The sequence below is a fragment of the Mchenga conophoros genome, linkage group LG9 (genome assembly GCF_057382185.1).
Source record: "Mchenga conophoros isolate Kocher_MC1m ecotype Shallow Benthic linkage group LG9, M_conophoros_male_GT1.1, whole genome shotgun sequence".
NCBI classification, from domain to species: Eukaryota; Metazoa; Chordata; class Actinopteri; order Cichliformes; family Cichlidae; genus Mchenga; species Mchenga conophoros.
The window spans coordinates 17592704-17605422 of record NC_140534.1 but is presented as its reverse complement, the minus strand read 5'-3'; the positions used below and the strand labels follow the sequence as shown (position 1 = coordinate 17605422).

Here is a 12719-nt window from a genome sequence, read left to right as displayed (position 1 = left end):
TTCTAATGTCCTGCTGTAAGCAATGGTAGAGACAAGATCACATTAGAATTAGTGTATGAAGTCTCCTCATCTCATTCCAATTTGGCCGTCTTGATTTGGTGCCTGCTTTTACATCTCCTCTACAACATCTATGTTTAGGTTTCATGGGGGGGGAGATTTTTCTTATCGCCTCTAAAATTTTTATGTAGCACATCTATAAGGAGATTACTCTCTATTCTGCTCCTGTAACAAATCAGTCATTTGAAACATGAGCTGCCTGACAAAAATACTGTAAACTGTTATCTCACATACTCTCTTCAGGTATTGTAGAAGTCTATAAACTGGAGAGCAATGAGAAAGTGAGGCTGACCTTGGAGTCCATGCAGATGCCCATAGTGGAGTACAAGGAGATCAACATGGACGACTATAGTATGTATCAGACCACCAGACTCTTACTGTATAATGGCATATTATTAGGAACTTAATGCTAATGATGGAGTAATACAGAGCTTATTTCACTTCTTTTTATATTAAAAGATGCCACGGAGCTGAGGTAAACTGAGCCAAAAGATGTTTGTCAATCAAAACAAACTGATTCCTGATTAAAAAAGAAAAAAAACAAACCCATAAAGTTTGAAATATATTTTATTTGTAGACTGTATGTAAAAGATGGACATAGCCATCATGATGGCTGTCTTCATGTTTTGAAGCCAGATGTGAGGAATAAGGGGCAGGTCTGCCTGAGAACCAGACGACACTGAATGCTCATATGGTGACATGAGCTCTAAAACCCTGCTTTAATATTTGTTTAACGCCAGATGAAAAATGTGGGCCCAGATTAAAATCACTCTAAATGGAAAATGATTCAATTCAATTCAATTCAATTTTATTTATATAGCGCCAAATCACAACAAAAGTCGCCTCAAGGCGATAACTCTAGGGAAATATTCATATAGAAGCGAATGGGAAAATAGCCTTGGACTTGCCCTCTATGAACAGTTTGTTGTATGTATGTGGTTTTAGTCTCCCATTTTTGGTCACACTTTTTTCGTAAATCTCGACCATATCATGTTTCAAAAAGGAATTTCTGTGGCATTTTCCTCTTCATTGTTAATCACAAGTTCTTGTCAAATGAGCAAGCGGTTTGAGAGCCAGACCTGTCACATCAATTTTTCAGCAAGCCATGAAAATGCTCATCTCAAGGCTTCAAAACTGGCCTTCAGAAGCCAACAGGTGATGTCACAGTAGCTGTGTCCATAAGTTATGCTATCTGTGGTTCTTAAGCATATAAAATGGGTTGTTTTCTGTGCTACAGTCATGATCCAGCTTACTTTGAACATGCATTGCTAAGCTAGCAACTGAAGCCATGAAGTCTATTACCTCCGAAAAGATAATAAATTAAGGCATTTTCTCATAGACATCCATACAATTTGACTTAATTTAGCAATCCAAAACTGCGGCACTAACAGCTAGAAAGTTTAGTGCACAGAACCAGGGGTTATGTTTTGTGTTTGTGAAAGAGACCTTAGTTGCTTTTGTGTAACAGTTGTTTGACTTGACATTGCAGCCTTGTCGATGCAGATCCTGAAACCAGCTGGCTTTGTCGAAACGTCACACTACCCTCTGCTCCTGCTTGTGTATGTATCAACAAAAGTGTGTGTCTATTAGAAATGCAGTCTCCACTCCAAGTTATATGAGGACATATCCGTCCATATCAATGCAAACATGCCAAGCAGATAAATTTCTTTGTCTCTGACACCTGCTGGATAATAATTACACTGTGACAAACTGAACCTCCTCTCCACCATTTTTTCATGAGCGTTCCTTTCTTCCAGCCTTGAACTATATTTTTATTCTCCAGGTCAGATCTAGGTTTCTCACCGTTTTAGAAAAAAAAAACACACTACTATAATTTATTGTATCGTCATTCATACCTGTAAAAATGATTTATTAGAAGTTTAAATCATTAGGAATTATTTCACCTCTTCATCACAGTCATAACTTGCAGTTGAAACTCTTACACCATTTAGCAGGCACGCCGTTGATTTTGAGTAAGTTTTTCTATTCCATGTCCCCATTTTTCTCTGTTTTCTGTTCATCTGCTGTTGCTTTTCTTGCGCTGTATAGCTCAAATGTTTAATTTAAAAAATAGACTGCAGAAAATTGGGACATAAGGTTATGCACTTTATTTTCACATGGACACAAAGTTAGGACTGAAATAAGGATCGCATCACTTGTGGTAGCCTCGATTTCACTTCACTGCTCTGCTTGTGGTGCAGCGATGGGACACCTGGTGACCAGATGGTGTCAGAGCAGTTTCACTTGGATTGGGCCACGGTGCTGGTGAGCAGCTTCGGCGCCATCGTGCTGCGTTGTGACGGGCAAGGCAGCGGCTTCCAGGGCACCAACCTGCTGCATCGGATCCAGAAGAAACTGGGCGTGTTTGAGGAGCAGGATCAGAAGGATGCACTTAAGTATGTGGATAAAGTCGTGCTGCTTTATTGAGAAAAACACATTAAACTGTGTAATTTGCAGAAGTCATCTGCCAGATCTTAAAGCCACATTTATTCACACGCACACACACACAAATAAATTTACATTATCATCTGTAAATTCTTCATTAGTTACTGCTATGAAAATATATTTTGCACACACACTGATAGCAGCTGGTCTGGCAGAACTGAAAACGTGCATTTAATGTGCAACTGTTAAACAAACACTGTGAATTTAATATAGTATAATGGATCGTTTATTGCAAACAGCTGCTAAAACATCTTGTAAGTTAGAGCTACAGCTGCTACTGTGAGACAGTTTTTCTAAAAGTCAAACTGAACCAATGTTTATCTTTGACAGTTTTATTCTAAAGGAGCCCTATGTTGACAAAAACAGAGTCGGAGCATTTGGAAAGGTAAGAATAGTGTCAGTATGTGCATTCTGGGTCCAAAGATTGACCAAAATAGTCCATTCTATACTCAAGTATCTCTGTGTTAACATGCAGTTGTTGTACTTCAGGTGTATGGAGGCTATGTGACCAGCCTGTTGGTCAGCGGTGAGGAATCTCCTGTAAAATGCGGCGCTGTCCTCTCACCCATCACAGATTTTGAATTGTATGGTAAGCTGTGTTTGTTTGCAGCTTTTTGCATTTGAAAAATCACCACTCAACTACATGTACTAAACAAATGCAGTAACCCTGCATAATCAGTCAGGCTCAGGCAGCACTGACAGAATATTCAGAGGAAAAGGGAAGACAGATTGCAAATCTAGCACCTTTAACCCCACAGCGGGGATATCTTTTCAGGGACTGCGTCACGCAAGTAGGCACTCATGAGTATGATGGTGCAGACAAACCTAGAACTCAATCACATCAGCGCCAGACGAAGTTAACAACACCAGCCTCACCTCGGCTACCCGAGGAATACAATGTGTGAAATGCAGAAGTGCTGTGCACCGAGGGAGTGACAGTACGAGAGACGCAGGGAACAAGGAATGAGGCGCGGTGCTGTTGTAGCTGGAGGCGCACCGAGTCAGGAAAGTGCAAATTAAGGAGGAGCTGGGCGTTGCGGTGTGACTGATTTCCTATCTATTTGATTTCTCTCGCTCTGCCAGAGGCGGTGAGAGACGTGCCATGACACTGGAATTGCCTCAAAACTAAGGAATATGTAGATGGCTGAATATATTTAGACATAGGGATAAAAAACCACCCTCAAACAAAGAGTGATTAATGGAAGATTTGATTTGATCTTAACAACAAAGCTAATAAAAGATAACCGAAGCCTATTTCCCCCTCTAGCTTCTGCATTTTCTGAGAGATACCTTGGACTGCCCAAACCTGACACAAGAGCATACACGGTAAGATTTTATTACTTTTTTTTTTTTTCATTTTCTTTCCAGTTGTAATAATTATCAAAATAATCTGCTGAAATGTGTTTTTTAGATGGCAAATTTAGCCCACAGAGCGTCTCAGTTTATGGATAAGAAGTTTCTGATTATCCATCCTACAGCTGACGGTAGGTCAGGAATTATAATCATCTTCATAACTGAATATGTAAAAGATAAACAATAATCTGTCTCATTTGGTTTCTTTAGAAAAAGTCCACTTTCAACATACAGCGAAATTCATTGCCCAGCTCATCAGTGAAAAGGCCAACTACACCCTACAGGTATGCAGTCTTTCTTTTCCTTGTTCAGTCCAACCTCTGGGAGCTTTGTGATCCCAGTGGTGGTCTCGCAGCAGGCAGAGGATTAGCCCTTCACAATGTCTGCCTCACACATAATGAGATTATAAGACCTCCTTGGGCATCCTGCATTAACACCATGATTAATCCCTTTATAACACATTGCTCTGCTGGCGAATGTTCATCAAAGCTCATTACTGACCAACAGACACATTAGTGTGCACAGTATTAATATTAGGTCTCTACTAGTTTATGATGGGTTCAAATAAACACTATCACTTAGTTACTGTCGGTTGAAAAACACTTTGAGCTCTGGTAATATACACTTACTAGATAGTTTATAAGCTTTGCTAATACCAGGTTGGAACCTCTTTTGCCTTCAGAACTATCTTAATTATTCTGGTACAGATTCAAAGTTTTCTCTTCGGTCACGCTCGGTTGATTTTTCTAGTCGGCACACTCATTTCCTCCATTACGTGCTGGCTCCATTACCCGCTGGCTGCTTCCCAAACAAACACACGTGCGGCTTGGCACTTGCGCTGTACGTAACAAGTCACGCGACGTGACGCTGCGGCTGTGATTGGTTCGGCTCTGCGCTACTTAATTTGGATTGACTGACCTTTTTTTTTTTTTTTTTTTTTTTTTGAGGACAAGAGCGGCGAGGTCTATCGCGATAGCTTAATTTCTCTATCGAGTAAAAGTTATATCGCGATACATATCATTATCGTTCTATCGCCCAGCTCTAGTGGCTGCACATCAGTGATGTGAATATCCCATTTCACCACATCCCAAATTCAGTCATTTGAGTACAGCGAACTTTCTGTTGTGTTCAAGAAACCAGTTTGACATGATTTGAGCGAAATGACGTGTTAGTCGGCTGCTATCACAAAGGTAGGCTATGGCATTTAAACAATGCTCAGTGGGTACTAAGGAGCTCAAAGTGTGACAAGAAAATATCCTCCATACCATTACACAACTGCAACAACCTGAACCATGGATGCAAGACAGGATCCATGCTTTTATATTTTACAGGGTATATCAAACAAGAGTCGTCCAGTTTCAAAGTGCTTTAATTCTGCAGCCCTACACCAGTAACAAGCGAAACATGTACTGTTAGAAAGAGGGGATTCACGAGTTTCACATAGTTGCTGGTAGGTAGCAGTGGTTACAGTGAGTCCAAACATGCTCCCAAAAATTTGGGACAAGTTTAACTATCGTATGGACATTTGCCATGCGTGTGGAGGGCGACATATTGAGCACTTGTGAACATTGTAAGTTTTATATGTAAAACTTTATGTTCAGCCATGTATTTAAAAATTTAAACCAAGCTTCTATGTACATTACTTTAAAAGGTATAGCCTTTTATAACCGGATTATTCTTTTGATAACACCCTGTATATGCCATCCCAGTGTTGCAACAGGAAAACTGAAACCTTCATGCTCTGAACACTTGGTGTGGTCTTTAGCTGCTCTAGGTTGGACATGTTGCACATTAAGAGATGCTTTTCTGTATACCTAGGTTATAATCAAATGGTTAATTGAGTTACTATTGCCTTCCTATCAGCTCAAAGTGGATTGACAATTCTCCTCTAACATCAACAAGGCATTTTCACTAAGAGAACTACCACTCACTTTTCAAACTAGTCTCTTTAAACCATAGAAATGGTCCTGGTAGAGCAGCAGTTTCTGAAATATTCGGACCAGTCTTACTGGCACCAATAATACATTAAAGGTTACTAAAATTACCTTTCTTCCCTATTCCGTTGCTTATTTGGAGCATGTGTGCATGCCTAACTGTACTGAACTGCTGTCATGTTATTAGATATTTGCGTTGACATGCAGCTGAACAGGTATCTAATCGTAAGTGAGCCAGACCAGTGAAGATACCTTGTCTGTTAGTAATAACAGTTCAACTACACATTTAATCCCTGAGATCCCTAAATGTAAAAAGATCTGAAATTTCAATAACATTTTTCAGTTTTTCTACATAATTAAGAAAGAGTTGTTATTAATTGATCTATTACTTAATTACTCTGCTATAGTATAAATTGTCGTAGGGGAGGTCTTTATATGCAGGAAAACGCTTAAATTTATTAAAATACAATTAAAGGTTCAAAATGTATGCCCTCCTTCATATTTTCCAAAGCCATCCATTGGGCTGGATTTTGGGCCTTGTGTTTGACACACCTGGAGTAAACTGTTGTTTTCACTTAGCCAGGATGGTATTATTGTAGGGTCAATACCTTATAATAAAAAGTGCTTTGAGGCAACTGATATTGTGATTTGGTGGTATATAAATAAAACTGAAATCAATTGATTGTGTGAGGTTCTGATCCACAGTCCATGTCAAATGATAGATGGCTGCCAACCAGCAGAGGAACTAAACAAAGTAAAGCTGTTAGCATGAAAACTGATTTTAGCTACCTGAGATAAAAACTTTGCTGTGTTTCTTTGTAGGTGTACACTATATTTAGACGCTATTGACAGAAAGACCAATTTACCTCACGAAACACAGAGCTTTGTAGCCTCCTTGCAATCGAAGAACAAAGTCCACAGAGTGAGGCAGCAGTGCTAACCACTGTGCCACCCTGCTGCACACTTCAGAAGATTATTTCATCAGCATCAAAAAAAGATTTTTAAAGACCAAAAATGTCATTTGTATCCAGTTTCTTCAGATATACCATTCAGTAATCATATTAGTTTTATGGAACGCCAGGACTGCCATAATGAATTAATTAAATACACCATTAAATAATTAATTAAATGTGTCAATAATTAATTAAAATTGGAATTAATTAATTAAATAAATAGTTATGACACATGTAATTAATTAATTATTGACACATTTAATTAATTATTTATGTATTTCACATTTTAATTAATTATTGACACATTTAATTAATTATTTATGTATTTCACATTTTAATTAATTATTGACACATTTAATTAATTATTGACACATTTAATTAATTATTGACACATTTAATTAATTATTTAATGATATATTTATTTATTTCATTTTGGCAGTCCTGACGCCTGGCTCTCGTCATGAAATAATTTTATCTGTCAGCCTCACCCATCAAACTCAGGGGGCGGGGTTAACGCTGCCCATGCAGCTTCTCTAACATTTGATTGGTTGCCGTGCAAAGTAAGTCAAAACAGGTCGATCCTAGATAATCGATTGCTTGTGTAGACTTGGGGCAGCCAGTTATCCCAGAATGCAGATCAAATCACAGGCAGCAATGGTGGTGGTGTAGTTTTAAAATACCCCGTTTTTCTGTCACCAGCTACACTTTTAACAGTGTTTTAGCCGCGAATGTCGCGCCGTATGTCTGGTCAGGTTGTCAACATAGAACATGCTTGCAAAAGTGCTCAGATGTTTTCAGAGATTTCACTAGCTCTGCTAACAGTTAGCATGCAGAGTGCACCGAGGGGGTACATTAACCGGTTTGTTTACATATTCCACTCTCCGTGTTCCACATGTTGCATTCGCAGATTCTCATTTTCACCGAACGATCGTCTCTTTCCGCCTGGTCTTGTGTCTCTGTGCTTCTGTAACATAAAGAACGAGCTGACATTTTTCTCACGAAACCAGCGATCAGCTCAGCAGACCCTCAGTTTACCTGCATGCATCCTCCTCCTCATCTGTCAGCTGTTTAACACCTGCTGCTAATTCAAGAAACACGCCTAGTTACCTGGTGATAGTCACAGTTTAACTGGGCAGCCGGTGCTCGATATAACGCAATGTCAGCGCATTTTTCTGCACAAGATAAGTAAATATAGTATTTTCCCTGAGCGCAGAGCTGCTGGAGCTTGTTTCCTTACAGAGCACTTTATAGGCGAGCCAGCTTTATCAGCGGCTGATGTCCAATCACCGGCACACAGCTTTGAAACCTCAGCTGAGTTTTAGCTCTCAGTGGTTAAACGCTGGACTTCATTCACTCAGGTTCTGTCTGTCGGGTCACGTTTACTTCGCTGTTTTATTTACAACTGAGCAAATCGGTTTGGCTGAGGTTAAAGTTACGTTTCATAACTGCATAGTTTCACAGACGTTTAATGGTTCACTGGCACATGTGTTAGACTGAACTATCATCTAAATATCATCTGTTTTTTAATAGTTATTCAACTGTATTCTAAGCACCAGCTGTCTGTTAGAATGTGATTTTTTTTCTCTCTCTGTTGGCAGAGGTATAAAAATGCGCAGGAAAATCTGACGTGCATGGCAAACTTCACCGACGATATTTAGGGAGGAATAAACACACATCAAACATAAATGAACCATTTGCCTAATTGAGAGCATTTTCTCTTCTTATGTCAACACTCTCTCTCTCTCTCTCTCTTTTTTTTTTTTTTTTTTTTTGCTTTTTCGGTCATGTTATGTTTACCTGTCAAAGGCTTGTTACAAACTATGAAACACATTGTGCAGACTTCTGGATGTTAGAAGAAAACTAATACTGCTCATGAATGAGACTAAAGGCAGGAAGGTGTCCTTTAAAACTAAACATGTTAATAGGACCTCCCTATTTATATCATAGTTTATGATATAGCACGTGTATTTCAGTAATAGCCTGCTGAGGCCACTATACGTGCTGGCCTCATATCAAATGTGAAGGCAGACTGAGTCTATGTTTGACGTTTTTTATATCTAATCTTCCTTTTCAAACATTTAAACAGCAGCGAGTCTGCAGCTGAGGGAATACAAATTCAAATTGTCGGAACAGGTTTGCTCGTTTCTTGGATTCATTTGGTGATTTATTAAATGTATAACTGTTATTCTAATCTGCTGCTGAGTCTCTTACACTTTTCTTTATGCTGTATATTTTCACGTCTCTGGAATAGTTGGCAGTTAGATAGTCAGCTGGGAAACTTTGTGTTAACTCATGGAGCTGAGGATATCGTGGATATGCTGACCTCGCTGCGTGGTGTACAGAGCGAGGTCAGCATGATTAATATTCACAATAAAAATATTAGCCGAACATCATGAAGTCTGTATGTGTTTCATAGTGTCGAACAACCTTTGTACAGTTAAAGCCAGCAGTTACTACATGACAGAAACACCAACGTTATCTCTTTTATGTGTTTATACACAGGTCACGCTGATTACTGAACAAAAACCCAAAGATCAGATGTTAAACAGATTTATTTGCTCTCTCTCCTCCTTAAACATGTTTTTAATGTTAGTTATAATTCAGAATTGGCGACTGAAACACGTAGGACACATAAGAACATCAGGAAATAAAACATCGATAAATATAACCTCAGTAAAAGAAGTCAGCGGGGGTTACTACAGCTGTGTACCGGGGCCTGCGCTTTGTCGGTGGGATTGCTTGCGAGGCGAGCGGGTCTATCCCACGCTTTGCCGTGAGACTGGGACGACATCTCCGAAATCATCGAAACACTTTTGCAAAGAGGCTGTATCTTGACAAACCGACCAGACACATGAAGATTAAACCACTACATTCTCGGCTAAAAAAATATTAAAACGGTATTTGGTAACACACAAACAGGGTTTTTCAAAGCTCAGTTCTGTTAGCTTTCTGTTGTGTGCTAGAAACAATGGCCACCAGGCCAAAGCAATGGTTTTGACTCGATCAGCGTTAACCCCGCCCCCTGAGTTTGATGGGTGAGGCTGACAGATAAAATTATTTCATGATGAGAGCCAGGCGTCAGGACTGCCAAAATGAAATAAATAAATATATCATTAAATAATTAATTAAATGTGTCAATAATTAATTAAATGTGTCAATAATTAATTAAAATGTGAAATACATAAATAATTAATTAAATATGTCAATAATTAATTAATTAAATGTGTCAATAATTAATTAAAACGTGAAATACATAAATAATTAATTAAATGTGTCAATAATTAATTAATTACATATATCATAACTATTTATTTAATTAATTAATTCCAATTTTAATTAATTATTGCCACATTTAATTAATTATTTAATGGTGTATTTAATTAATTCATTATGGCAGTCCTGGCGTTCCATAATTAGTAGCATGACTAGCATGAATGCTAGTCCCCTAGAAGTTCAGTAAATGATTTTGTAATTAATTTTGGTTAAATTAAAAAAAAAAATAAGAATTACTAAACACTGAATTCAAGTGATGTTCTTCCCTTATTCTTTGTGTTTAAGATCTACCCAGACGAGGGCCACTTCATCCACAGTGAAGCAACGAGGCAGCATCTCAGTCAGTCCTTGGTGAACTTTTTTGAGGAGTGCTTCAGGCTACCAGAAAGAGTGTTTGAGGAGGCTCTGGAAGAAGAGATTGAAGATGAGGGTTAGACTGGCCTCATAGGGCTCCTCCTGTGCCCCAGATCCTTCCAACCCATCTGGTCATCTACCTTCCTCCATTCTGTCCCTGGTGTCCACAGTATGCAACTCTCATTTGTCTTTGGTCCATCGTTTTCCTCCCCGTGTCCACACACTGCACCTGAGACTGCCTTTTTCCAGCAGACAACACATTTGATCCTCCACCCATTCTTACTCCCTTCCCTCCTGCCCCAAGTTGGAATCAAAAAGGCTCGTGAGAGCCAGTAAAGACTGATGACCTGATATGAAGTCTGGGAAAATACTGACGGGAAGCAGTCTTCTCCACAACAGGGGAAGGACCAGCTCCTCAAAAGCAGTGGAGAGAAAGGATCAGCTCTCACACAGACTTAAAGCTGTGAGGAGAAGGAACACTTTATAGCACATAACTTGTGGGCTTGTATATTAATGAAAATCAGACCCCTGGTGAAAAACGCTAACTGGCATTGGTCATAAATGGGTGTCTGGAATAGTGGGGATACAGGAAATGTTACTATTTTTAAAGTTGTGAAGAACTTTTCATGTTGGACTGTGATTGTGTCTGTTGTTCTTACAGTATGTAAAATAGCACACAAGCATTCATCCAGCTATAACATGTTTTTCTTTTGGTACTCATGTTTGCCCTGATGTTAGTTTTATCTTGTAAATTTCATTTTACGTATTTCAGTGATGCTGACAGAATTCCCTGTTTTGAAAACTATTCCAAGAGAAAAAATACCTTTATTTATCTGACACAGTTTTATTGTGACACTCGCGGTTATTCAAATGTTGAAAACAAAAACAAAAAAAGCATTAACTTGTTTTAGTCACTGTGCCTTACTTTGTCAAAAAACATCCAGCTGTGAGGTTGCATCTCTAGAGTGGATTTTTAGGGAATAGTTTAACATGTTGGCAAGATTGATACCACTTCTGATTGTTAAATATGAAGCTACAAGTATCTACTTAGCTAAGCCTAGCGCAGACTGGGCACTCTGGGAAACCACTATCCACCAGCCTGCCTGTTTCTGGGTCAGCCCCTGTTAGCTAATCTATGATGTACACTATGGTAGGTTATGGCAGTGTGGACTGTATCCTGGCCAGGAGCAAGGACTTCCTAGAGTCACCAGAGATGTTAGTATATTCATTTTTAACCCTTTTTGATAGAAACAGGCTAGCTGTACATATTTCTCTGCTTCAAATCTTTACGCTACATGAACCTTAAGCTAGCTGTCGTTTCATATTTAACAGATATGTGAGTAGTATCAATCTTCAGATAAAACTCATAGTAAGCGTATTCCCCTTAATGCCTTGTGAATATTAATTGTTTTCTACTTACAGCTTGAAATTGAACTAGTTGCAGCAAACAGACAAATCATTTCAGAAAATATACCCACTGACACCATGACAAAGCTAAAAATGTACATAATCTGCATGCACAGTTGCTTATAATAAGTATGTGAATGGTAGGTGAAGAAAATGATGGAAAGTGCAATAGTGAAAGTGAAAAGTGTACATCAGCAAATACACTGAGCAAGTGTCATAAGAAGCCAAAGGGACCCTGCATCCTGAAAAATTATGCATTTACATAAGAGAGAAAAATCATTTTGGCATATCACCCAAAATAATGACTCCTTGAGGCACAATTTTAATTTAACATCTTTTATTTATTTATTTATTTATTGTTTTTTGAATGGCCACTTGTGTTACGCTTCAGTGCATGTTATGAGGTAATTTGCAGCACTATCCCTGATAGCTGAGTCAACATGGTAATTTTTGACATCTTGAATGTTCCTTACTGGATTGCATAAGTTACATTTCCAGTAGTATTGTGATTGAGATCCCAGTCTCGTCAGGTTGATGTGTAAATGTTATTCAAATATCATTTTATTCTAAAAAACATAAAACAAAAAAAAGAAAGAAAGAAAGAAAAGAAAAAACTATTACCTGAGTGTTATTTGTGCATAAAGCATTTTGGAAGTTACATTTGACTATTCATTTCTGTTCTCCTGTTGCTGTCCTTGAATTAAGTTGAAAGTGGACTTTATTTGTTGCCAATGACAACAAAATTTTTGTTGATGGCTGTTGAGGACTTTTTCCCCCAGATGCTCAACTTTGTTATCCAAAGCATAGAAGGACATTAATGGCAGACTGTGGCATGAAGGTAAATGTTAGAATAAAAACTGATATTTTATCAGACTTTGTTTTTATTTTATTTTTTGATTGTTGCATCTTGTGACATTTTTTGTGACCTTTTTGTGGATTTTTA

At 38.4% G+C, this 12719-nt stretch overlaps 1 protein-coding gene across 5 annotated transcripts in view; it reads left to right on the top strand.

Moving 5' to 3' along the window:
* The window catches only part of LOC146567108 (A-type potassium channel modulatory protein DPP6-like), a 269199-nt gene extending 256550 nt beyond the window's left edge, over positions 1-12649 (top strand). For all 5 annotated transcript variants that reach the window (XM_085286716.1, XM_085286717.1, XM_085286712.1 and 2 more), the window contains 9 exons: positions 301-408; positions 1547-1616; positions 2259-2453; positions 2833-2887; positions 2992-3091; positions 3770-3828; positions 3914-3986; positions 4066-4139; positions 10301-12649. In XM_085286716.1, coding sequence (XP_085142842.1) covers positions 301-408; positions 1547-1616; positions 2259-2453; positions 2833-2887; positions 2992-3091; positions 3770-3828; positions 3914-3986; positions 4066-4139; positions 10301-10450 — 884 coding nt within the window. In that variant the 3' untranslated portion in view covers positions 10451-12649. The remainder of the gene's footprint in view (positions 1-300; positions 409-1546; positions 1617-2258; positions 2454-2832; positions 2888-2991; positions 3092-3769; positions 3829-3913; positions 3987-4065; positions 4140-10300) is intronic.
* The last annotated feature ends 70 nt before the right edge of the window (positions 12650-12719 follow it).